The 24,370-nt window shown below is 50.2% G+C and overlaps 2 protein-coding genes across 2 annotated transcripts; both read right to left on the bottom strand.

Moving 5' to 3' along the window:
• Positions 1-1,083: 1,083 nt before the first annotated feature.
• Positions 1,084-2,016, bottom strand: LOC311216578 (olfactory receptor 14I1-like; the record flags this gene model as incomplete). Its single annotated transcript, XM_084298111.1, has 1 exon — positions 1,084-2,016. The coding sequence occupies one exon, from the start codon at positions 2,014-2,016 to the stop codon at positions 1,084-1,086; it is 933 nt and encodes a 310-aa protein (XP_084154237.1).
• Positions 2,017-8,450: 6,434 nt separating this feature from the next.
• Positions 8,451-19,380, bottom strand: LOC311216422 (olfactory receptor 14C36-like; the record flags this gene model as incomplete). The annotated part of the gene is made up of 3 exons (XM_084297958.1): positions 8,451-9,115; positions 17,193-17,481; positions 19,231-19,380. The coding sequence occupies 3 exons, from the start codon at positions 19,378-19,380 to the stop codon at positions 8,451-8,453; spliced, it is 1,104 nt and encodes a 367-aa protein (XP_084154084.1).
• Between the last annotated feature and the right edge of the window lie 4,990 nt (positions 19,381-24,370).

Here is a 24,370-nt window from a genome sequence, read left to right as displayed (position 1 = left end):
ATTCATTCAATCTAGTCTTTGAAATTTCACCAGAGGTTTAACAACTAATTCAGCAGACTGCCTTCTCTGTGCTTGCTGTGTTCCTTGGAGTTGCAGAGCTCTCCTTTGCCTGTTCTATTCCAGGTTTAGCACCTTACCTCTGGGTGGCTCCACCTTGGACATGCTCATGCTCTGTGGGCTCCATGCCCTGTTGACTCCCTGGCACACACTGTCCCTGCCAATCCCCTGGGCTCTCCTGGTGACTTGCACTTCCCTGACACCTGCCCACTTTCACACCTATTGCATGCTGTGGATACAGGCAAGTGAAGTCACCATCTCTATGGGTGCCAGACACCAGCTGGCAATTCCAAAATCAGCCTTCCCTGCCTAAAAGCTGATCCTTGATGATCAGCTGATCTCGTCGCCCTGAGCCCACAGAGAAACAAGCAAAGCAAGGAGCCTCCTTTGAGTCCGTTCCTTTGCAATATCCATGAGATGAGATGTGGGAGAAGAGCTGAGCCTTCAGGCACTGCCCTCAGTGCCAGATCCCCTTTCATGCTGGAGGTGCTGGTACGGAGCCAGCTGTGTTAGAGACCCTGGCCTGTGGACAAAGGACTTCCCCACAGCAGCACAATGAGCAAGCAACAAGAGCAATCAGAACTCACAGCAAGAGAAGGGCTCTGAAGGAGAGTGTGGGAGGTGAAAGAGAGCACCTCAGAACAGACCAAGATTTCAGGCTCCCTGGTAATGCTGCCGTGCCAGGACTCTTCTCCCCTCCACCTCTGCACAGAGCCAAGTGCCCCTGAAGTTCCCCCACAGGTGTCTGAGGAAGGATCTCAGGCAAGAAAGTAACTACAGGGTCCTTTCTTTTATTTAAACATACAGAGAGCCTGGCTCATTGCTTCCACCAAGTCTTGGAGTCACCCAAGGCAGGTAGATACTGAAATGACGGGGAGGAAAAATGTTATGTCTTTGTGCCTTTGCAGACACAATCATAAGCAAGGCAAACAACAACAACAAACAGCAAAGCGCACTCACAGAAAACAAACATTTGGGAATATAATGAGTTACATTATGAGTGATATGCAGAAGAAAACAGACCATTTATTGCTTGTGAAAAACTCCAGTCATCACTTTCCACACTGCATCCTTCAGCTCCTGGTTCCTCATGCTATAGATGAGGGGATTCACTGCTGGAGGCACCACCGAGTACAGAACTGCCAGCACAAGATTCAGGGAGGAGGAGGACATAGAGGGAGGCTTCAGGTAGGCAAATGTGCCACTGCTGATGAACAGGGAGACCACGGCCAGGTGAGGGAGGCATGTGGAAAAGGCTTTGTGCCGTCCCTGTTGTGAGGGGATCTTCAGCACAGCCCTGAAGATCTGCACATAGGACAGCACAAGGAAAACAAGACAGCCAGATGCTAAAACAGCACTAACCGCAATAGGCCCAAATTCTCTGAGGTAGGCATCTGAGCAGGAAAGCCTGAGGATCTGGGGGATTTCACAGAAGAACTGGTCCAGGGCATTGCCTTGGCAGAGGGGGAAGGAAAAGGTATTGGCAGTGTGCAGTACTGCATAGAGAAAAGTACTGCCCCAGGCAGCTGCTGCAATGTTGACACAAGTTCTGCTGGCCATTACTGTCCCATAGTGCAGAGGTTTGCAGATGGCGATGTAGCGGTCATAGGCCACGATGGTGAGAAGATAAAACTCTGCTGAAAGAAAAAAGAAAAAGAAAAAAACCTGAGCAGCACAACCTGTGTAGGAAATGGCTGTGATATCCCAGAGGGAGTTGGCCATGGCTTTGGGAACAGTGGTGGTAATAGTGCCCAGGTCAATGAGGGCGAGGTTGAGGAGGAAGAAGTACATGGGGGTGTGGAGGTGGTGGTCGCAGGCTACGGTGGTGAGGATGAGGCCGTTGCCCAAGAGGGCAGCAAGGTAGATGCCCAGGAAGAGCCCGAAGTGCAGGAGCTGCAGCTCGCGTGTGTCTGCAAATGGCAGGAGGAGGAACTCTGTGGGGACGGTGCTGTTGGACATTTGCTGCCTCAGAGCATGGATGGCTGTCAGTGGTGGAAAAGACACAGAACAAGTTAGAGAGATTTCTCTCTGCAATACCTATAGCTATATATTATGTTTCATCACAACCTGCTCAGCAAGACAGACTACTACTTCCCTTTGAGGAAGATGTGCTCCTGCCTCTAGCGCTCAGTTTTAGTTCCTATGGGTGTAGAGGGACCAGACAGATCCCCTGTGGGCTCAGCCAGAGTCGGTACTGCCCTACAGCGTCTGCTGAAAACCAGTGGGGATGGATTTCAGGTGCCCACTGGACACAGGTTTCTCAGTATTTTAGGTGCTGAGTACAACATCCAAAAATCTGTCACAAAACAATGAAGTATATAGGTTATAGAGTGTGGAGGAAAACTGTGAGATTCCTCACAGACCTACAGATCTCTTTCAGTGGAATAATCTAACAGCTTCACTGACTGACACAACCAGACAACTCCATTAGTGTTTTCCTGACTGCTCTTTAGGGCAGGAAAATGAAAGCAGAAACTCTAGAGAGTGCCTTCCATGCAGGTAGTGCAGGAGTTGGTCCATCTTGTCAAGAATCACTGCCAGAGATGCCCTGGGGGTGCTGTAGAGCTGAGAGCTGCCTACCCCAGGAAGCAGCGTCTGGGCAACAGCAGGACCCTGCCCTGCCTGCCAGGGGAAGGGGTGCTTCTTCCACCCAAAGCTTCTCCCCGCAGCACCCTAGGCAGCTCCCCCGGCAGGCTGAGTGCTGAGCCTGGCAGGCAGCAGAGGCCCTGCCCCAGCACACAGCCCCTGGGGCACAGCAGGGACCCTACTCTGCACCACAGCCCTGGACACCCCTGACTGCACCCGGGCTGCAGCCAGCCCTGTGAGAAAGAAACATCATGTCCTGTCCTTCAGTTATTTATGGCAGATAATCACTGTTCCGGAGCTTGTCGTTCTCCTCTTATCCAAACATTAAGCGTCCTCCTGAAAGCTCCCATAGGTTGAGAGATTTGCCAGCAAATCTGGGGATGGCACCAGGAACAACAGCTGTGCTGCCCTGCAGCCACAGACTTACCCTGTTCATGGCTGTGAAGATTTCTCCCACACTGAGCTCTCAGCATCCCCCCTCCACACTGCCTTTAACATCTCCCTCCCTTCTCTCACTGCCCTTGTCCCCTGCAGGCAGTGCCCTCAGCCCTGCTGCTGTGCTGTGCAGAGGAGCAGCTCCTGGGCAGAGCTGTCTTTGTGCAGTGCTACCCGCTTGCCAGGAGCTCCCCTTGGTCCCAGGAGCCCGGCCCAGCTCAGCAGCACAGGGAGCTCTTGACAAGTCCCTGGGCCTCCAGGGGAATCAACTTTGAAACAGACGAGTAATCACTCATATTCCCTCCCGCTGCTTCTGAAGGAAACTTTTCCAGCACTGTTATTCCTCATACACAAAAACTATGAGGTCCAAGAATCACTTTTCCATGTCCTGGTTTTAGGCAGAACATTCACACAAGGATAGGGAGGGACCTGCCTTCCCCCTGCTGAGGGAAGTGTTTCAGCTGAGTAAAACAAGGCATCTACTTCTTTATTTGCTGTCCAGAGGCTACAAGGGGGCTCAGCTGCCTCTCCCGTGCATCACACAACCCACACGAGTTGGGATTACTCTTGACCTGGTTCAGGTGGGCACAAACCAGGCAGCTGCATGTCAGCTGCCTGTCTCAGCTCACAGCGTATTGAATGGAGACAGAGAGCAGAAGGGAGCTGTTCAGATGCAGACACCAGGTGACATTGGAGGTGCCAGGGTGACATTTGAGTGATGTTTCAAGTGCCAAATTCTTCTGGGCCGTAAGCAGAGATTTTATTGATGCATGTCCATTATAATACAGCTCTAGCCATTGTTCAATAGCAAAGAAACAAAAGGCAAGCTATGACTTGTCTGCCATCACTGAAACTTGGTGGGAGCACTCCCATGACTAGAGTACTGCAATGTCTGGCTATAAGCTCTTCATAAGGGACAGGCAGCACAGAAGGAGTGGTGGCATAGCTCTATATTAGAAAGTGTTTTGATGTTGTGAAACTCGAGGCTGAGAATGATAATGTTGAGTCCCTGTGGGATAGGGTCAGCGGGAAGGCCAACAAGGCAGGCATCCTGGTGGGGATATCTTATAGACTGCCAAACCATGATGAGGAGACAGATGAGGAATTCTACAGGCAACTGGCAAAAGTTGCAAAATCATCAGCACTTGTTCTCATGGGGGACTTCAACTTCACAGATATATCCTGGAAATGCAATACAGCTCAGAGGAAGAAGTCCAGGAGGTTTCTGGAGAGAGTGGAAGATAGCTTCCTGACGCAGCTGGTTAGTGAGCCTACCAGGGGAGGTGCCCTGCTAGACCTTCTCTTCACAAACAGAGAAGGACTGGTGGGAAATGTTGTGGTTGGGAGCTGGCTTGGGCAGAGTGACCGCGAAATGTTAGAGTTCTCCATTCTTGGTGAAGTCAGGAGAGGGATCAGTAAAAACATGGTCTTGGACTCCCAGAGGGCAGACCTTGAGCTCTTCAGGACACTGGTTGGCAGAGTCTCTCGGGAGGCAGTTTTGAAGGGCAGAGGAGTCCAGAAAAGCTGGGCACTCTTGAAGAAGGAAATCTTAAAGGCTCAGGAGCAGTCTGTCCTTATGTGCCCAAAGACGAGCCAATGTGGAAGAAGAGTGGCTTGGCTGAACAGAGAGTTGCTGCTAGAGTTTGGGAAGAAAAAGAGAGTTTAGGACATTTGAAAAGAGGGCAGGCCTCTCAGGAGGGCTATCAGGATGTCATGAGGCTGTGCAGGGACAAAATGAGAAAGGCCAAAGCTCATCTGGAGCTCACTCTGGCTACTGCTGTTAAAGATAACAGAAAATGTTTTTATAAATACATAAACAGAAAAAAGAAGACTAAGGAGAATCTCCATCCTTTACCGGATGTGGGAGGAAACTTAGTGACAAGAGATGAGGAAAAGACTGAGGTGCTTAATGCCTTCTTTGCCTCAGTCTTTAGCGGCAAGACCAGTTGTTCTCTGGGTACTCATCCCCCTGATCTGGTGGAAGGGGGATGATCTGGTGGAACTAGCTGCTGTGCGTCAGAGAGGCTGGGAGTCCAGCAGCAGTGCCATGGGCTGGAAGGATCACAACCAGCTCACTTCCACCTGGGCAGATTCTGGCCCAAGAAGGGAGTGTTTTATAAGTATGATATTACGAGGGCAGTGGTGCCTCAGAAACTTCAGTAAGTCCAGAAAGTCCAGTAGGAAGCAAATGGCTGTTAAACAGCCTGTGAGTTGACTTCTTTCTGAAGCAGCTGACAGGTCATCCCTTGACTCCTGGCTGGGATCTGTGCCTTTAGGCTCACCTCTGGTGGTCTCCATGACAAGCCAGCAGATGCACCTGCTCTGCACATAGTTTGTGAGATCCTCTCTTCCTAAGTCCCTGGCAGGCCCCATAGAGGAAGAGGTCTTGAAGAGGTTTTGTCGTGTCAGAAGTTTCAGCTTTTGCCTAATTCATCCTTCAGGACTGCTTTCAGTTTTTGATACAGAGGGGTCCACTGCCTCCGAGATGTCTGGGGGAACACAAAGCCTTCATGAGGGCAGGGAAAAAGTTACCCTGGGTCCATAGGAGCCATTCTAGAACCAAAACATGTAGGCAGGAAGCTCACTTTCGTGGTGTTGCAGAGCTGCTGGGCACATTGCACGGGGTGCTCTGACAGCCTTTGTGTCCTTCTCCATGCTGCCTTAGGAGATGCTTCTTTCTCAGGAACAGGGTAGCCAACAGAGGTGAGGCAGATACTCACAGGACCCGCGGGAACAGGGTTAAGCTGAGGCAGGGGAAATTTAGGCTTGACGTCAGGAGGGGGTTCTTCACAGAGAGGGTGGTTGCACACTGGAACAGGCTCCCCAGGGAAGTGGTCACTGCACCGAGCCTGTCTGAATTTAAGAAGAGATTGGACTGTGCACTTAGTCACATGGTCTGAACTTTTGGGTAGACCTGTGCGGTGTCAAGAGTTGGACTTGATGATCCTTAAGGGTCCCTTCCAACTCAGGATATTCTATGATTCTATGATTCTATGATTCTATAGGTCACTGGTGAAGGAACTGTGTTTTTGTGCCATCACCAACGCGGATTACAAAAACACTTCCACATGTAATGGTAATACATCCCACCCCATATATACCTTCATGTGGGGAAACAGAGAGGGAGATGACAGCCAAGGGACACATTTCGGTTGGGAAGGTGCAGCCCAGCAGAGACAAGGAGTCAAGGCAGTGGGGTGGGGGAGGCCAGGAGAGGCAGCCCAAGGAGTGGTGCTGCTTGTGAGGACAAATTTGTGCCAGCAGCCTGAGTGGGCAGCAGCTGTCTGGAGGCGAGGGGAGGCCAGGAAGCGCATGTTAAGAGGTCTCCTGCCAGTAGAGACAAGGTCAGGGCCGAGGCCAAGAGGCGAGGCAGGCCCAGGGCAGGGGGCTGCAAGGGCCATGCTGAGCTCCCTGCCGGGCTGGGGTCAGCCACGGCTCAGGAAATGGAGGACCCTGAGTAGTGCTGCTGTGCAGAGCCAGGGGGCTGTGGTTCCTGAGGACCCCCAGAGGATTCTGCCCTGCCTGTTTTTCTCTGGGTGGTCAGCAGACCCAACTCCATGGGGATCTCTGCTGCTGAGCCCCTTTCCATCTGCCCTAGTGTCTCAGCAGCACAGGGCAGTACTTGCAGCATTATGGGTTGTCTCTAAGGTCACAAAGGGCAGACAAGTGCTGCTCCAGACCTTGCCCATGAGTCTCCAAAGAGGGTGTCCTCAATTAATCTGCATCTTATGGGCCTTTGCCTGCTGGCAGTTCACTTCTTCTCATGGCATTGCAGAGCCCCCATAGCCCATGGACTCCTCAGATTCAACTCTACCAGACCCTTCTTTTGATGGTCACTCAGATGCGGTTCTAGTCACTACACATGGAACACACTGTCCCTGAGTTCCCCTGACATCTCCTGGCAGCTCCAGATTCCTCTCCAGGCAGACATCAGCCATCGGCCCTACTGCAGGGGGCACAGTGCTATGTAGATGAGTCCAAAAACGGTTGTTGTCTAATTGGGCAAATGCCACCATAAATGGTGCAGGACTTGGTTGCTGTCAGACCACCCTGGGACTTTAAGCCAGTGTCCTTCATTCCATGAACTTGCCCAGAAAACAAGGAGCAGGGAGCAACCCCTAGGCTCTGCTCCTAACAGCAGCACTGGAAGAGGTGTCCAGGCTTCTGGGTTTGCCTTCTGAAGCCCCTTTTTTTACTGTCATGCTAGCAGGCAGCCCAGCTCTGTCACTGGCACATTCCCTTCTGCTGCCTACAGTCACAGGACTGCCACAGGCAAAGGACTGTCACCAAGGTACACAAGGTCCATCTGTGGGATAATAGAAAGTGGCAAGGAAAAGGTGGAGACTGTGGAAGTGAAATGACAGCAGCAGTGAAAAGGCCTTGTTCTGCTGCAGTCATGGCTCCAGGGAAGCAGCAGCCCTGACCCAAAGGGAGCAGAGAGGCAGAGCCCAGCAGGCAGTGAGGGGCAGCCCAAGGGCCACCCTTGTCACTCCTTGTCCTGGTTTCAATTAGGACAGAGTTAATTTTCCTCCTAGTAGCTGGTAGGGTGCTATGTTTTGGCTTAGGATGAGAAGAGTGCTGATACCATGCTGATGTTTGAATTGTGCTTACACCAAGCCAAGGACTTTTCAGCTTCTCACTCTGTCCTGCCAGTGGGCAGGCTGGGGGTGCAGCAGGAGCTGGGAGGGGACAGACCCAGGACAGCTGACCCAAACTAGTCAAAGGGGTATTCCATCCCATCTGACGTCATGCTAAACAATATATAGGGGTGGCTAGCGGGGTGGGGGGTGGGCTGCTCGGGGTTAGGCTGGCATCAATCAGCAGGTGGTGAGCAATTGCATTATGCATCACTTGTTTCGTACACATTACTAGTAGTAGCACTATTATTATTACTATTATAATTATTATGTTCCTGTCTTAATAACCTGTCTTTATCTCAACCCACAGGCTCCACTTTCCCATTTCTCCCTTCACAGAGAGGGAAGGGGAAGGGTGAGCGAAATGCTGTGTGGTGTTTAGCTGCCGACAGGGTTAAACCACAACACTCCTTCATGTGGCAGCTGGGCTCTGGGCCCTGAGCCCCTCCTGCATGCTGGGGCTATTCCCCCAGCTCCAGAGCAGGTGGAAACAAACAGGAGCTGAGACCAATGAAGTTCTCGTGGCTTCTTTTTTATCTGTATCTATAGAAGAGACCCGATCATAGCTCCAGATGATGATTGTCTCAAAGTAAAGAACAAAATAACAGGTAGGAGGCTAAGAATAAGCTTCTCTAGATCAAAGCAAGAAATGGAAGAAAAACACAATAAGAGAAAATAAAGGAGTAATAGAGAAAACAAAAGATTTTCCTCAGTTTCTGAAATAAATTAGGAACTTTAAAGCACATTATTGATTTGAAGAAGCATGTATTCCAAGAATTTCCAGACTGCATCCTTGAGCACCTTATTCCTCATGCTGTAGATGAGGGGGTTCACTGCTGGAGGCACCACCGAGTACAGAAATGACACCACGAGATTTAGAGTTGGGGAGGAGAGTGAGAGGGGTTTCAGGTAGGCAAACATGACAGTGCTGAGAAACAGGGAAACCACGGCCAGGTGAGGGAGGCACGTGGAAAAGGCTTTGTGCCGGCCCTGCTCAGAGGGCATCCTCAGCACGGCCCTGAAGATCTGCACATAGGACAGCACAATGAAGACAAAGCAAACTAATGCTAAGGAAATACTAAACAGAAGTGTCCAGACTTCCCTGAGGTAGGCATCTGAGCAGGAGAGCTTGAGGATCTGTGGGATTTCACAGAAGAACTGGTCCAGGGCATTGCCTTGGCAGAGGGGCAGTGAAAATGTATTGGCCGTGTGCAGGACAGCATTGAGAAAGCCACTGCCCCAGGAAGCTGCTGCCATCTGGGTACAAGCTCTGCTGCTCAGGAGGCTCTCGTAGTGCAGGGGTCTGCAGATGGCAATGTAGCGGTCGTAGGCCATGACAGTAAGAATGGAATACTCTGCTGTGAGAAAGAAGGCAAACAGTAAGACCTGTGCAGCACATCCTTGAGAGGAAATGGTCCTGGTGTCCCAGAGGGAATTGGCCATGGCTTTGGGGACACTAGTAGAGATGGAGCCCAGGTCGAGGAAGGCGAGGTTGAGGAGGAAGAAGTACATGGGGGTGTGGAGGCGGTGGTCGCAGGCTACAGCGGTGAGAATGAGGCCGTTGCCCAGGAGGGCAGCCAGGTAAATTCCCAGGAATAGCCCGAAGTGCAGGAGCTGCAGCTCGTGTGTGTCTGCGAATGGCAGGAGGAGGAACTCGCTCACAGAGCTGCTGTTGGACATTCTCTGACTTTGACAAGGCTGTCTGTTGAAGAGGGGAAAGCAAAGCAAAGTTAGAACATAATTCTCTGAGGAAAACCTAATGCAAGTCTTATAGCACCCCCAAACAGAGCCTCTCTCTTAGCACGAGAACTGTTCTGCAGCTCTCTTGCTCGAGCTGCAGCTGGTGTTGGCTGAGGGAGGCACTGGGAGCAGGGGCTGCTTTGGGCTCTAGAGGAGTCCTTCCTACTGTACAGCACGAGGGAAAAAGGAACATAGGGGAAACAGGTTCAGTCCACCTCTCAGATCATTGAGCTTTGCAGTACTCTTGCAAACATCTCCAACCACAGTGCAGAGCAAAGTAGGATTTTCTTTGCTTTATTTTCTAGTAGTTACCCCTGTAATGATTAGGACGACCATCATGCTCAGGTGTTTCCCTGAGAAGAAACTGGAGGCAGCTGAGAGCAGAGAAGTCCCAGTCCAAATGCAGCTTGGCAGAATCCTCACCTTGTCTCTGGGTGCCAGACCACAAACTCAGCCCTTCCCTCCTAGCTAGGGGTGCAGAGGCCTCACTCCAGGTGCCCACATACAGCCATCCAGCAACACAGACATGACCTTAGCATGGAGGTGTCTTCTCCTTGGGGCACTTTGGTACAGGGTCAGAAGGAGCTTGGGAGTTTCTCCTCATCTGGGCTCTGCCTGCTGTGCTGGCCCTGCATGTCCCACAGCCCATGGGCTGCAGGGGGGAGAGGAGGCCAGGGAGGGGCTGCTCCAGAGGAAGGTGTCTGCACTGCAGGGCATGGCCATGAGGTGCCCGAATCCCCCCTGCCATGGCATTTCTAGCAACAGCTCCTTCTGGCCGAATCCCCCTCTCTCTGCTGCCTGCAGCTGTCCCTGCCGGGAGCTGCTACTCTGCGCCCACCTCTTCTTTCCCCCTGCCCGTGCCCACAGACCCCATCCCATGCGGCTGTGCTCAGCGCTGCCCTGCAGCACCCTGTCACCAACAGGGCCCTGCCAAGGGGCACCTCCATGGCTGCAGGAGCTACAGGGCAGCTGACAGAGAGCCCGGCATGGCCAGCCAGGGCTGGGTGTTCTGGGCTGACGGGGGCACCTGGTTTAGGGCACTCCACGGGGCTTCTGCCAGACTTCCTCACCTCGCAGTGCAAGCCAGCAGGAATCTCAGAGCCTACCGCATTGCCCACTGCCCTCCCAGAAACAAGACCCAGCAGGAGACCCTTCCAGGACCTGCAGCTGCATGGCCCTGCAGCCAGAGACTTACCTTGTCAAGGGCTGTGCAGATTTTTCCTGCAGGCAGCTCTCAGCATCTTCCCACTCCCAACTGCCTTCATCCCCTCTCTCCTCCTGTCCTCTCAGTGCCTCAACTGCAGTGAGAGCCCCCAGCCCTGCTTCACTGTGCAGAGGAGCTGCTTCTGGGCAGAGCTGTCTTTCTGTCCTCTACCAGGAGCTCTCTCTGTCCCAGGAGCCCGACCCAGCTCAGCAGCAGAGGCCCAGCCCAAGGCAGTGGAATCACCCCTCTGGTGTCTTTGGTGATGAGCTCATGAACCTCAGGCACTGAGTGGCAAGTGAAGAACTCTCTCAAGAAGTCCAAGTCAGATGCAAGTTTTCTGGAGTTTCCTCCCGAGGGCCAGGACTGACATAGCCTCCCTTGGAGCTCATTAGAACCAAACATTGGAGGCAGTGAGGCAAAGGAGACAAAGGCAATGTGAAAATGACACTGATCTTTGGAAAAACTGGATATGTTTCACCAAGCACAAAGGCTGAGCCTTGACCCCTGGCCTCTGGGAAGGGAGATCCTTTCTCTTTACACATTGCTCAGGGCTCTTCCCAGGACAGTAGGAGATGCGGATGTGCATTGCCAAGTGCAGGACAGTGTATGACCTCTGCCTGGTTCATGGCTGGATGTCAGGAGGCAACGAGGCCCTGGCACTTTAACGATAAGCTGTCTCCTCATAGACCTCAGTGACACTGACAACAGTCATAGCCATGGACACAAAGAACTTGGTCCTCTTTGGACTTCAGTCTTGCCACAGCCCTTGTTCCATTCCACCCCATGCAGTCCTTGGGACTCTCACACCTCCACCTCTTTCCCTGCTGGCTGTAGACCCTCTTCCATGCAGTGTCTCACCGGATCTGAGATGAGTCTGGTAACTGAGATTTACTTGGTGGCTGTGCTCCTCGTAAGGCAGCTCTGTAGGAATCTGGCCTGGTTCATGGTGAGCAGGCACCACTGGTCGTATGGCATCCATGGTGGTGCCCAGGCCCTCCTCTTCCTCCTGGGCACTGCTCACTCAGCAGGGTCCCAGGCTGCCCTGATGTGTGGGGCTCCTCTTCCTCTGGTGCAGGACTAGACTCTTCTCCTTGTAAATGTCAAGAGGTTTCTGTAGGCAAATCCATACAGTTTCTCAAGGCTCCCCCACACTGACGCTCCATTCTGTCAGCTGTTAATGTCTGCAGGCAGACGGTTCAACCTTCATGTGATTGTGCTATCTCTGACAAGAGAGCAGCATCAGGACTTGCAGGCAAGTTTGGATAATACAGGAGTAACCAGCTGAATGGAATTGCAACACAGAGTCTCAGAAGGGTAGGGAACTGCAGGCTGCTAGGTTCCAGCTTTTCTGTGCTTCCTTTTCCTGTGTGCTGTCATTTTGTCCAGATGTTATAAATGTTATGATACTGTGCAGGGTCAAAATTAGAAGTGTCAGTGCCCAGCTGGAGCTCAATCCATCTATTACTGTCAAAGACAATCAAAACTCTTTATAGAAATACTTTAAAGGAAGATTAAGGAAAATCTTCATCCTTTATTGTAGGTGGGGTAAACATAGTGACAAGAGATGAGGTAAAGGCTGAGCTATTTAATGCTTTCTTTCCCTCAGTCTTTAGCAGCAGCACCAGTCGTTCTCCTGATACTCAGCCCCCAGAAGTGTTAGACAGGGACATGGAGAGGACAAGAGGGGGACACTTTTCCCCACTTGTTAACTCTCCCTTTCTCCTTCATTTCCCCCTTCTCCTTCAGGATACTCCCAATAGCTCTGCAAAGCTTTGAATATCCTTGGGATGGTAAAACCAACATTTTCCTATTGTTATGTCTCATGAATGTGTTTCAGCTTTTGTTTAAGGTCAAACAATTGTTTAGTATTCCTGCAGCCACAGTGACTCTTGCTACGGGCCCATCAGAGACCTCAACCCCTGTAACAGGCCCTGCAGCCACTCCTGCTCCTGTGACACTCCATCTGTGACAGTCCCTGCAGCTACTCCTGCCAATATGATGGCCCCATGTCTGGCCAAGAGAAACAGCCTAAGCCAGTATCAGTTGCTCCTCTAGGCAAAAGAAAACAATGGATGTGAAAGTCAGGTGAAACCCACAGTGGATGAATTGGCTACTCAACTCCAGCAGTATGATGAAAGTCTCTCTTCTTTCCAATGGGCTTCTGTATTGTCTGAGGAGAAACTTTCTCAAGAGGCTCACCAACTCCAAGAGAATGCTATGGAGAAACTTTCCCGAGAGGTCCAACATCATAAAGAGAATGTATCTTCCTTCCCACCTCTATGAAACAATAGTTCATCTATCAGCAGTAAATGTCCCTCTGCTCAAGAAAGGGGATATATTGGGTACACACCACATGCCTCCCTGCAATCTGACCATGGACAGGCCATGAGGAAATGGGATAGAAAATCTACCTTGACCCTAGGAGCATGGGTACGTGAGTTGAAAGGAAAAACACACACAAAAAGAGGTTCTTCTCAGAAAATTGCTGCTCCAGTTTCCATCAGACAGTCCCTAAGACACAGTAATGAATACCATGAGCAAAGCTAGAGGAACCCTGCCTTAAGCCAAGGAGAGGAAGGGGACAATTAGGTATATTACACTGTGGATTCAATGGCCTGGCAACTGCAACCCACAGAACCATAAGGCTCTAGTGGACACCAGTGCACAGTGTACCCTATTATCATCAAGCTATAAGGGGGCAGAACCCGTCTGTATTTCTGTTAACTGTATTGGAGGCTGAAGTGAGTCTAACTGGGAAAGAGTGGCAAAAGCACCCCATTGGGACTGGCCTAGAGGTTCCCTGCATCCTTGGCATAGACAGCCTCAGAAGAAGAAACTTCAAAGACTCAAAAAGGTACCAGTGGGTTTTGGCATAGCTGCCTTAGAGACAGAACAGTAAACAGTTGTCTGCCTTGCCTGGTCTCTCACAGGACACTTCTGTTGTGGGGTTGATGAAGGTTGACAAACAACTGGTGCCCATCACTACCACAATAGTGCACCTGAGACACTGTTACACTAACTGAGATTCCCTGATTCCATCCATAAAGTAAATCATCAACCGGAGAGCCAAGGAGTGACAAGCAAGACTCGCTCACACTTTAATAGTCCCATATGGCCAGGATGAAAGTATAATGCTGAGTTGAGACTAATGGTAGACTACTGTGGCCTGAATGAAGTCTCTCCACCACTGAGTGCTGATATGCTGGACATGCCAGAACAGCAATACGAGCTGGAGTCAAAGGCAGCCAAGTGGTATGCCACAATGTATATCACTAATGCATTTTTAGCCAGCCCTTTGACAGCAGTGTGAAGAACACAGTTCACTTTCACATCAGGGGTGTCCAATACACCTGGAATCACTGTCCCAGGGGTGGATACACAGCTCTGCCATTTGCCATGGACTGATCCAGACTGCTCTGGAACAAGGGGAAGCTTATAAACACCTCCAGTACCTTGATGCCTAACACTGATACATCCAATGTCTAACAACCTATTCAGTAAAGAAGTTTGTCCTAATATCCAAGCTAAACGTCCTCTGGCACAACTTTAGCCCATTCCCCTTTGTCCTATCACCAGGCACGTGGGAGAACAGACCAATGCCCACCTCGCTGCAGCCTCCTTTAAGGTACCTCTAGAGAGAGATAAGGTTGCCCCTGAGCCTCCTTTTCTCCAGACTGAACAAGCCCAGCTCCCTCAGCCACTCCTCGTAAGACTTCTTCTCCTGACCCCTCACCAGCTTCATTGCCCTTCTCTGGATTCTCTTGAGCACCTCAATGTCCTTCTTGTAGCGAGGGGCCCAAAACTGAATACAGTACTTGAGGTGCGGCCTCACCAGAGCTGAGTACAGGGGTTCAATCATTTCCCTAGCCCTGCTGGCCACACTGCTTCTTATACAAGCCAGGATGTTGATGGCTTTCTTGGCCACCCGAGCACACTGCTGGCTCATATTCAGCCCACTCTCCACCAATACTCCCAGGTCCTTCTCTACCAGGCAGCTTTCTAACCACTCATCTCCCAGCCTGTAGCTCTGCTTGGGGTTGTTGTGCTCCAGGTGCAGGACCCAGCACTTGGCCTTGTTGAACTTCATACAGCTGGCCTCAGCCCATCGGTGCAGCCTATCCAGATCCTCCTGCAGAGCCTTCCTACCCTCGAGCAGATCAGGACATGTACCTAACATGGTGTCACCTTCAAACTTAATGAGGGTGCACTTGATCCCTTCATCCAGATCTTCAGTAAAGATACTGAAGAGAACTGGCAGTAATACTCAGCCCTGGGGAACTCCACTAGTGACCGGCCTCCAACTAGATTTAACTCCATTCACCATGACTCCTTGGGCCTGACTATCCAGACAGTTTTTAATCCAGAGAAGCATACACCAGTCCAAGCCATGAGTAGCTTGTTCCTTCATAAGAATGCTGTGGGAAACAGTGTCGAAAGCCTTATTGAAATCAAGGTAGACCACATCCACAGCCTTTCCCTAATTTACTAAGCATGTCACTTTGCCATAGAAAGTGGCCTTTCTATTAGTGACCTAAAGAACCTTGCCATTCTCAAACCTTTAACTAAGTCACTGTTTCTATTTTTGCAGAATCTCTTGGAATCTTCTGTTACATTGGTTGATGATTAAAACACAGGATTGTCACACATTCTGACAGTAGAGTCCAACACCTTCTTCCCCGAGTCAGAAGGGACCTCTGGAGATGTTCATTACCATCATTTTCTCTGAGTAGTGATAGCTCTACAGGTAGATTGTGTTAGTCAGTGCTTTCTGCAACTGGATTTTGAAAATCTGTGTGCCCATGACCCAGTGATGATCTACTGTCTTGATGGCTGTTCCCCTAGTATAGACACTGATGCCAGCAGAAGGATGGAGCTGGTCAAATTTCAAAGATCATCTCCCTTTGGGCAGTGGGGAATGGCCATTCCCGTGCCCCCCACAAGTGTTTGCCAAGCTGTTGGTGCTGCTGTGCAGAGCAAATGGGTTGTGGTGCTGTGGAATGAGTTTGCGTGGCCATGCTGGTCAGGGTGGGAAGCAGACTCAGCCAGGTCCGGATCACTGGGCTGGACCAGACAGAGGTACTTCACAAAGGGGGAAATGAATCACTGACCAGCTTCCCTCCTCTCTGCCTGCTGGGTGCCCACTCTCTTCTCTGAGATTGCAGAGTCACAGGTTCCCAGTGAATACCAGGCTTTAGTTCTTTCCCTGTGGCTAAGTCCACAGTGGGAGATCTCTCACTTTCTGAAGGGCTGCAGTCACAGGATCCATTTTCCCTGGAGGTACCCTGGTCTCTGCAGGCAGCTCCAGATTCCCCTCCTGAAGTTCATCACCTACGAGTCACATGTGGGAACAGCCCTGGCTATGTAATGCAGTGACTATTCACTGCCTCTGCTGTCAGTAGAGACCCATGGATGAGTGTTAAATCTAGCCCTTGGTCTCTGGCAGGTCACAATGTGACAATGAGCCATTATCTCCAGAACTGAAACAGCAACAGATGTTTTTGTGGAGCAATCCTTTGGGCCTATTCTTGGCAGTGGTTTGGGAAGGAAAGCCCAGCCTTCAGGAATTGCACTGGGGTAATTCTGTTTTATTACAGAGATGTCATGAGAGAGTCTTCACTGACTCACAGTGTTAGATGCACATTTATACAGCCTCCATATGAGACAGAATAGGTTCATTCATTTATAGCGGGGGGTGGAGTGGAAGGAGGGATGGGAGAAATGCAAACACATGTAGGAATGCAAGGCGCACAGGAACTCATAGTCATGATGATGATGATGACGATGATGATAACAATAAGAAGAATAAGAATAAGAGCAACCAAAACACAGTCCTGGAAAGGGATGTACTGGGGTTCATTACTGGAGAGTGAAGGGATCTTTATGAGTACTGAAAAAAATCCACATCATCATTTTCCAAACTGCATCCTTCATTTCCTGGTTCCTCATGCTGTAGATGAGGGGGTTCACTGCTGGAGGCACCACCGAGTACAGAACTGCCAACAAAAGACTTAGGGATGCGGAAAAGATGGAAGTAGGCTTCAGGTAGGCAAATGTGACAGTAGTAAGAAACAGGGAGATGACAGCCAGGTGAGGGAGGCACGTGGAAAAGGTTTTGTGCCTGCCCTGCTCCGAGGGGATCCTCAGCACTGACCTGAAGATCTGCACATAGAACAGCACAAGGAAAACAAAACACACAAAAAATAAACAGGCACATACCACAAGAAGCTGAACTTCTCTTACGTAGGTGTCTGAGCAGGAGAGCTTGAGGATCTGGGGAATTTCACAGAAGAACTGGTCCAGGGCATTGCCTTGGCAGAGGGGGAGGGAAAAGGTATTGGCAGTTTGCAGGACAGCATAGAGAAAGCCACTGCCGCAGACAGCTGCTATCATGTTGACACAAGTTCTGCTGTCCATTACTGTCCTGTAGTGCAGGGGTTTGCAGATGGCAATGTAGTGGTCATAGGCCATGATGATGAGAAGAGAAAACTCTGTTGTGACAAAGGAAACGAAGAAAAAGACCTATGTGGCACAACCTGCATAGGAAATGATCCTGATGTCCCAGAAGTAGTTGGCCATGGCTTTGGGGACAGTGGTGGAGATGGAGCCCAGGTCGAGGAGGGCGAGGTTGAGGAGGAAGAAGTACATGGGAGTGAGGAGGTGGCGGTTGCAGGCTATGGCTGTGAGGATGAGGCCGTTGCCCAGGAGGGCAGCCAGGTAGATGCCCAGGAAGAGCGCGAAGTGCAGGAGCTGCAGCTCGCGTGTGTCTGCAAATGGCAGGAGGAGGAATTTGATGGGGAAGCTGCTGTTGGACATTTGCTGTCTCTGGGACAAAAAAAAAAAAAAAAAAACAAACAAAAAACAAAACACAGAGATGAGTTACTGAAACTTTTCTGAACAAACTCCCCTGCTTCTCTCACAGAAATCATCGTTCTCTGACCTTGCATTTCAGCTATGGAAGTGACACTGCAGGGCAGGTACTCTTAGCCTCATTGTTGTGTATCACCTCTCGAGACACAGGCTTCTCTCTTATTCTGGAGGTCCAGCTGAGGAAGAGCTGGCTCATGCCCTAAAGCCCCTGAGGGCAGAGGCTGTGCTGGGTGGCAGAGGAGAGCAGGGGGTTGCTGCAGAGAAGGCGCCTGCACTGCAGGCCTGGCAGGGAGTACCTGAATCCCCCCTCCCTTGGTGTTTCAGGCAGCAGCTGCCTCTTGCTCCCTGCCCAGGTCTCTGCTGCCTGGAGCTGTCCCTGTTGTCAGCTAATTCCATGTTCCCACATCTCCTCCCTGCCATTGCTCACAGACCCTATCCCACCTGATGTGTGCTCAGCTTTGTTCTGCACACACCTCCTGTCCCAGAGAACTGTCCAGGGATGTCTCTTCATGTTCAGCAGACATACAGCAGCTCTGACCTGTCCTGCAAGTCCTTCAGGGCAGGAAATTGAAAGTAGAGACCCAGGAGAGTGTCTTCCCTACTTCTAGTGCAGGCATTTCTCTTCCGTTTCAAGAATCTCCCTGAAAGATTCCCTGGGGATGTTGTGGAGCTGTAACCAGCCTGCCCAGGCAGCCTCTGAGCACCAGAAGGATGCTGCCCTGCCCTTCCCTGCTGCGGGAGCTCCTTCCACCCACAGCTTCTCCCCGCAGTATCCTGGGCAGCTCCCCGGGCAGGCTGAGTGCTGAGCCTGGCAGGCGGCAAAGGCCCTGCCCCGGCACACAGCCCCTGGGGCACAGCAGGGACCCTGCTCTGCACCACAGCCCTGGACACCCCTGCCTGTACCCCGGCTGCACAGCCTGCATCCAGCCCTGTGAGAAGGAACCCTCAAGTCCTGTCCCTCTGACAGCTGTGGCAGGGAATCACTGCTTTGGACCTTGTTATTCTCATCTAATCCAAAGAAGCTCTGAGAGTCGCCCTGAAAGCTCCACAGGCTGTAGGATTTGTCTGCAAATCTGGAGATGGCACCAGGAACAACAGCTGTGCTGCTCTGCAGCCAGAGACTTACCCTGTTCAGGGCTCTGAAGATTTCTCCTGCAGTGAGCTCTCAGCATCCCCCCTCCACACTGCCTTTAACATCTCCCTCCCTTCTCTCAGCCGCCCTTGTCCCCTGCAGGCAGTGTCCCCAGCCCTGCTGCACTGTGCAGAGGAGCTGCTCCTGGGCAGAGCTGTCTCTCTACAGCACTGCCCACTTGGCAGGATCTCCCCTTGGCCTCAGGAGGCTGGCCCAGCTTAACAGCACAGGGAGCTCTTGACAAGTCCCTGGGCCTCCAGGGGAATCCAGCCTGAAGCAGACTGAAACGATCACTAATATTATTTCCCTCCACTGAGGAAAGAAACTCTTTTCCAGCACTATTGTACCTCATATCTGAAAAAGTATTTGTTCCATGAGTGACCTTTTTCTGCAGAGCTGCTCTCAAGGATTTCTTCTCCTAGTCTGTACTCATGGCTGAGATTGCCCTGGTCCAGGTGCAGAATCTTGCATTTGGACTTGTTGAACATCATTATGTTAACATTGGGCCCACTTCTCAAGCTTGTCCAGGTCCCTTTGAGTGGCTTCTCTTCCTTCTGTTCAATCAACTGCACTCTCAGCTTGATGTCACCTGCAAACTTGATGATGGTGCACTCAATCCCACTGTCTATTTCATTGATAAAGATTTTCAATAGTCCCAGTCCCTGGAGAGACCCCCTAGGTAAACCAATCTTCACCTGCCTCCAACTTGGAGATGGAGCCATTGACCACCACTCTCTTGGTGTGACCTTCAAGCCAATTCCTTACCCACTGATTGGTTCAACATTCAAGCAATTCAAGAGACTCCTAGAGCATGTTGAGGGGAAGTTTCTGGTCCAGACATTTGGACCAGGATGGATTCTCCAATTTGGAGACCAGGATGTCATGTGGGACCATGTCAAATGCCTTACAGAAGTCCATGTAGATGGCATCGGTCAGTCTTCTTTTGTCAACTGATGCAGTCAGTTCATTGTAGAAAACCAGCAGATTGGTCAGGCATGATTTGCCTTTAGTGAAGCCATTCTGGCTGTCTTGGATCACGTCTTTCTTTCTCTTTTTCTTGCACCTGCCTTGATATTGCTTCCAGGAGGATCTTTCCCAAGATCTTGTCAGGCACAGAGGTGGGGCTCATCAGTTTGTAGTTCCCCGTGTCCTTTTTCTACCCTTTTTAAAAATGGGAATGATGTTTCCCTTTTCCCAGTCACCTGACTGCCAGACCTTTTTCAATATGATGGAGAGAATCTTGGCCACTGCATCAGCCAGTTCCTTCAGGACCCTGGGATGCAAGTCATCAGGCCCCATAGACTTGTATGTCTTTACTTTCATCAGGTGGTCTCAAACTCGCTCTTCACTTACAGCGGGTGAGACTTGACTCCCTCAGCCTCCATTTACAGGTTCAATGAAAAGAAAGACTTGGGAAGCCTGACTGGCAGTGAAGACCAAGGCAAAGATATTGTTGAGTGCCTTAACCTTCTCCATATCTGCTATTACCAGTTCACCCTTCTCATCCGTCAGAAGGGACACACTCTCCTTCACCTTTCTTTTCTGGCCAAGGTACCTCTAGAATCCCTTCCTGTCATTCTTTGCATCCCTTGCCAAGCTCAGTTCTGTCTGTGTCTTGGCTTTCCTGATCCCATCCCTGTATATCCAGACTGCATCCCTGTACTCTTCCCTGGCCACATGTCTCCATTTCCACTGCCTGTGCATTTCCTTCTTGTGCCTCAGTTTGGCCATCAGGTCCTTGCTGAGCTGCCCCAGTTGTCTGCCCTTCCTGCCCACTTTCTTATGCAGGAGGATGGAGAGTTTCTAAGCTCTAAGGAGAACATTCTTAAAGAGTTGCCAGCTCTGTTCAGCTTCTTTGTCCCGAGGGACAGTATTCCAGGGGATCTCGTCCACAAGGTCTTTAAGTAGCTTGAGGTTGGCTCTTCAGAAGTTCAGGGTCCTGACTTTGTTCTTCGCCAGGCCCACATTCCTTGAGATCACAAACTCAACGAGGACATTGTCACTGCAGCCCAGACTGCCTCCAATCTTAACCTCTTTAATGAGTTTGTCAGCACTAGTGAGCACCAGTGCCAGTAACACTTCGCTAGTTGCTCTGTATACCTGGACTGGGAACTTATCCTCAATGCTCTCTAAGTGTCTCCTGAATTGCTTACAACATGTTTTGTAGCTTTTCCGTCAGACACCCGAGTAGTTGAATTCCCCCATCAGGATGAGAGCATGAGAGCATGGCACTTCTTGTAGTTGAAGCATGAAGGCCTCATCCACAAGCTCTTCTTGATCAGGTAACCTGGAGAAGACCCCAATCACAAGGTGTCTTTTACTGGTGCGGTCTTTAACTTTTGCCTACAAGCTCTCAACCTGTCCGTGGCTGTTTCTCAGAGGCATCTCTTTGCGATCAATCCTTTCCCTAACATACAGGGCAACACTTTCTCCCATTCTTCGCTGTCTCTCTCTTCTGAAGAGCTTGTAACCCTCAGTGCTTCCAGTTGTGTGAACCATCCCACCACGTTTCCATGAGAGCAGTTAGGTCATATTTGTCTAATTGCATCATGGTTTCCTTCAGCGACCATGAGATGGTGGAGCTGATTCAGAGGGGAGGGTAGTGTAGCTCACAAATAGCAAGCTCAAAATCTTGACCATCGGGAGAGCCGTCTTTGGCCTCCTCACCTATCTGCATGGAAGAATCCTGTGAGTTTAGGAAAGCTATAACCTACCTGTAATTGAACTTGGCCAAGGATTTCAAAGGCAGTAAGAAGGGCTTCTGAAAGTATATAGGTGGCAAAAGGAAGGCTCCAGAAAATGTGGACCCACTGCTGAATGAGGCCCAATACCAGTTGAAATGAGACATGGAAAAAGTTGAGGTACTGAATTCCTTCTTCACCTCAGTTATTACTGGCAAGACTGACCTTCAGGAATCCCAGGTCACAGAGAACGTAGGAAGGTCTGGGGCATGGGCACTTGGAGGGAGTGGATCAGGTCAGGGCATACTTGACAAAATGGGATATATACAAGTCTATGGATTGCCTGACAAATCTGTGATATCTGACAAATCGTCTGGACTTCTACAAAAGGGTTACAGAACTGGCGAATAGAGGAAGGACTAACATCATCTACCTGGAACTGTGGAAATCATTTGATGCTGTCCCCCATGATATCCTTGTCTCTAAATTGGACAATGATTTGACGAGTGGACCACTCAGTGGGTAAGGCATTCGCTGGATAGTTGCATTCAAAGAGTTGCAGTCAATGACTCAATGTCCAAGTGGAGATCAGTAACGAGTGGTGTTCCTCACAGGTCAGTATTGGACTGGCACTGTTTAACATCTTTGTTGGTGACATGGCCAGTGGGATCAAATGCACCTTCAGCAAGTTTGTTTATGACAGCAAGCTATGTGGAGAAGTCAACATGCTGGAGGGTAGGGAAGCCATCCAGAAGGACTTTGACAGACTTGAGAGGTGGACCTGTGTGAACCTCATGAAGTTCAGCCAGGCCAAGTGTAAGGTCCTGAATCTGGACTGGGGCAATCCCAAACATATTTACAGGCTGGGTAGAGAATGGATCGAAAGTAGCCCTGAGGAGAAGGACATGGGGGTGCTGGTGGATGAGAAGCTCAACATGAGCCAGCAATGTGTGCCTGCAGCACAGAAAAACAACATTATCCTGGGCTACATCAAAGAAAGCATGGCCAGCAGGTGAAGGAAGGTGATTCTCCCCCTCTGCTCTGCTTTTGTGAGAACTCACTTGGGGTCCTGCATTCATCTCTGGGGTCCCCAGCACAAGAAGGACATGGAAGTATTAGAATGAGTGCAGAGGAGGGACACAAAGATGATTAAGGGTCTCAAGCACCTCTCCTATTGGAGAGGAGAGCTGGGAGGGAGTTGGGGTTGTTCAGCCTGGAGGAGAGAGGGCTCCAGGGTGACTGTATAGCAGCCCTCCAATACCTAAAGGAAGCCTACAAAAAGCTGGGAAGGGACTCCTTGTCAGGGAGTATAGTGATAGGACAACGAGTAATGGTTTAAACCTAAAGAAGGGTAGGATTCAATTAGATTTAAGGAGGAAATGTTTTGCTCTGAGGAGGGTGAAGCACTAGAACAGATTGCCCAGAGAAGTTGTGGATGCCTCATCCCTGGAATTGGTCAAGACCAGATTGGATGGGGCTTTGAGCAACCTGATCTAGTGGAAGGTGTCCCTGCCCATGGCAGGGGAGTTGTAATTGGATGATGTATAAAATCCCTTCCAAGCCAAACCATTCTAAGATTCTGTGATTCTATTGGACCTGATGGGATTCACCCATGAGAGTGGAAGGAGCTGGCTGATGTCATTTCAAGGCCACCCTTGGTCATCTTGGATCAATCCTGGTGACTAGCAGAAGTGCCCCAAAACTGGAGGAAAGCAAATGTCCATCTTTGCTGCAAGAATGGCAAGAAGGAGGGCCCAGGGAAGTGCAGGCTGCTTAGGCTCCACTCCATCCCAGGAAAGGTGATGGAGCAGCTCATCCTGGAACCCTATTCCAGGCACAGGAGCAACAATAATATCATCAGGAGCAGTTGGGATATCTTCATGTAGGGGAAGTCACTCTTGACCAACTGGGACATGAAATGCCCCTGATGAAATAACAGGCCTGGCAGAAGAGGGCAGAGCAGTGGATATCAATACACTTTGACTTCAGTAAAGTTGCGAGGTAGATTAAACCTGGTAGGCAGCTAAGCACCACAGGGCTACGAGCTCATTCCTCCTACCTAGTGGGGTGCTTTGAAAAGAACTGAAGGTAAAAGTGAAAAAAAAAAAAAAAGTGGGCTGGAATAAAGACAGTTTAACAGCTAGATGTGCACACAAGCAACGACAACAACAAAACAACCAACCAACAAACAAACAAAAACCAGAACTTATTATTTTATTATTCACCATTTGCCATTGACAGGCAGATGTTTAGCCATTTGCAATGTTCCTCATACCACCAATAAAAGACAAAAACGGATTTTGCTAGTGTTGCTTAAATAGTTAAATAAATGCCTATCTTTTTATCCATGTCTCAGCTCACCTCAGTAGACACATGGACTTAGTAGAGCAGGACCAGAGGAGGACCACAAAAATGATCTAGAGCACGTCTGCTAAGAGAGGAGACTGGGAGAACTATGATGATGATGATGATGACGACTATCATTATCATTATCATTACCATTATCATTATTATTTACTGGAAAAGAGAAGGCTCTGGGGAGACCTTACAGCAACCTTCCTGTACATAAAGGGAGCCTACAGGAAACTTGGGGAAGGACTCATTGCCAGGGAATGTAGTGATAGGACAAGGGGCAAAGGCTTTCAAGTAAAAAAGGGTAGATTTAGATTAAATATTAGATACTCACATATCGATGAACCATGTCTGCACAGCTGACCTCCGCAGAGCATCCCCACCCATCTCTTCATTGATTCCTGTGACCTGACCAGACCTATGTCACCTCCCCTGCCTCCTCCAAGACCAAGTGATTGCTGCAGAACCTCTCAAGCCCTGCCCAGCCTCGTGGGGCCAAATCCCTTCATTTACATCATAAGAGTGCAGGAATGAGGGATTTGAGGTTTGGTTGTTCAGTTTAGAGTTTAGGGATTGTATTTTACCTTCCAAGTTTAGGAACTGGGCAAGGTCTTAAAGGGAGGCTTGTGAGTTCTGCTTTGGGTAGACAGTCAGTGTTTAGGGTATAAGCTAGATTTTT

The sequence above is a fragment of the Netta rufina genome, assembly GCF_964035555.1.
Source record: "Netta rufina genome assembly, chromosome: 18".
Lineage (NCBI taxonomy): Eukaryota > Metazoa > Chordata > Aves > Anseriformes > Anatidae > Netta > Netta rufina.
This window is presented reverse-complemented; position numbering and strand designations above follow the sequence as displayed.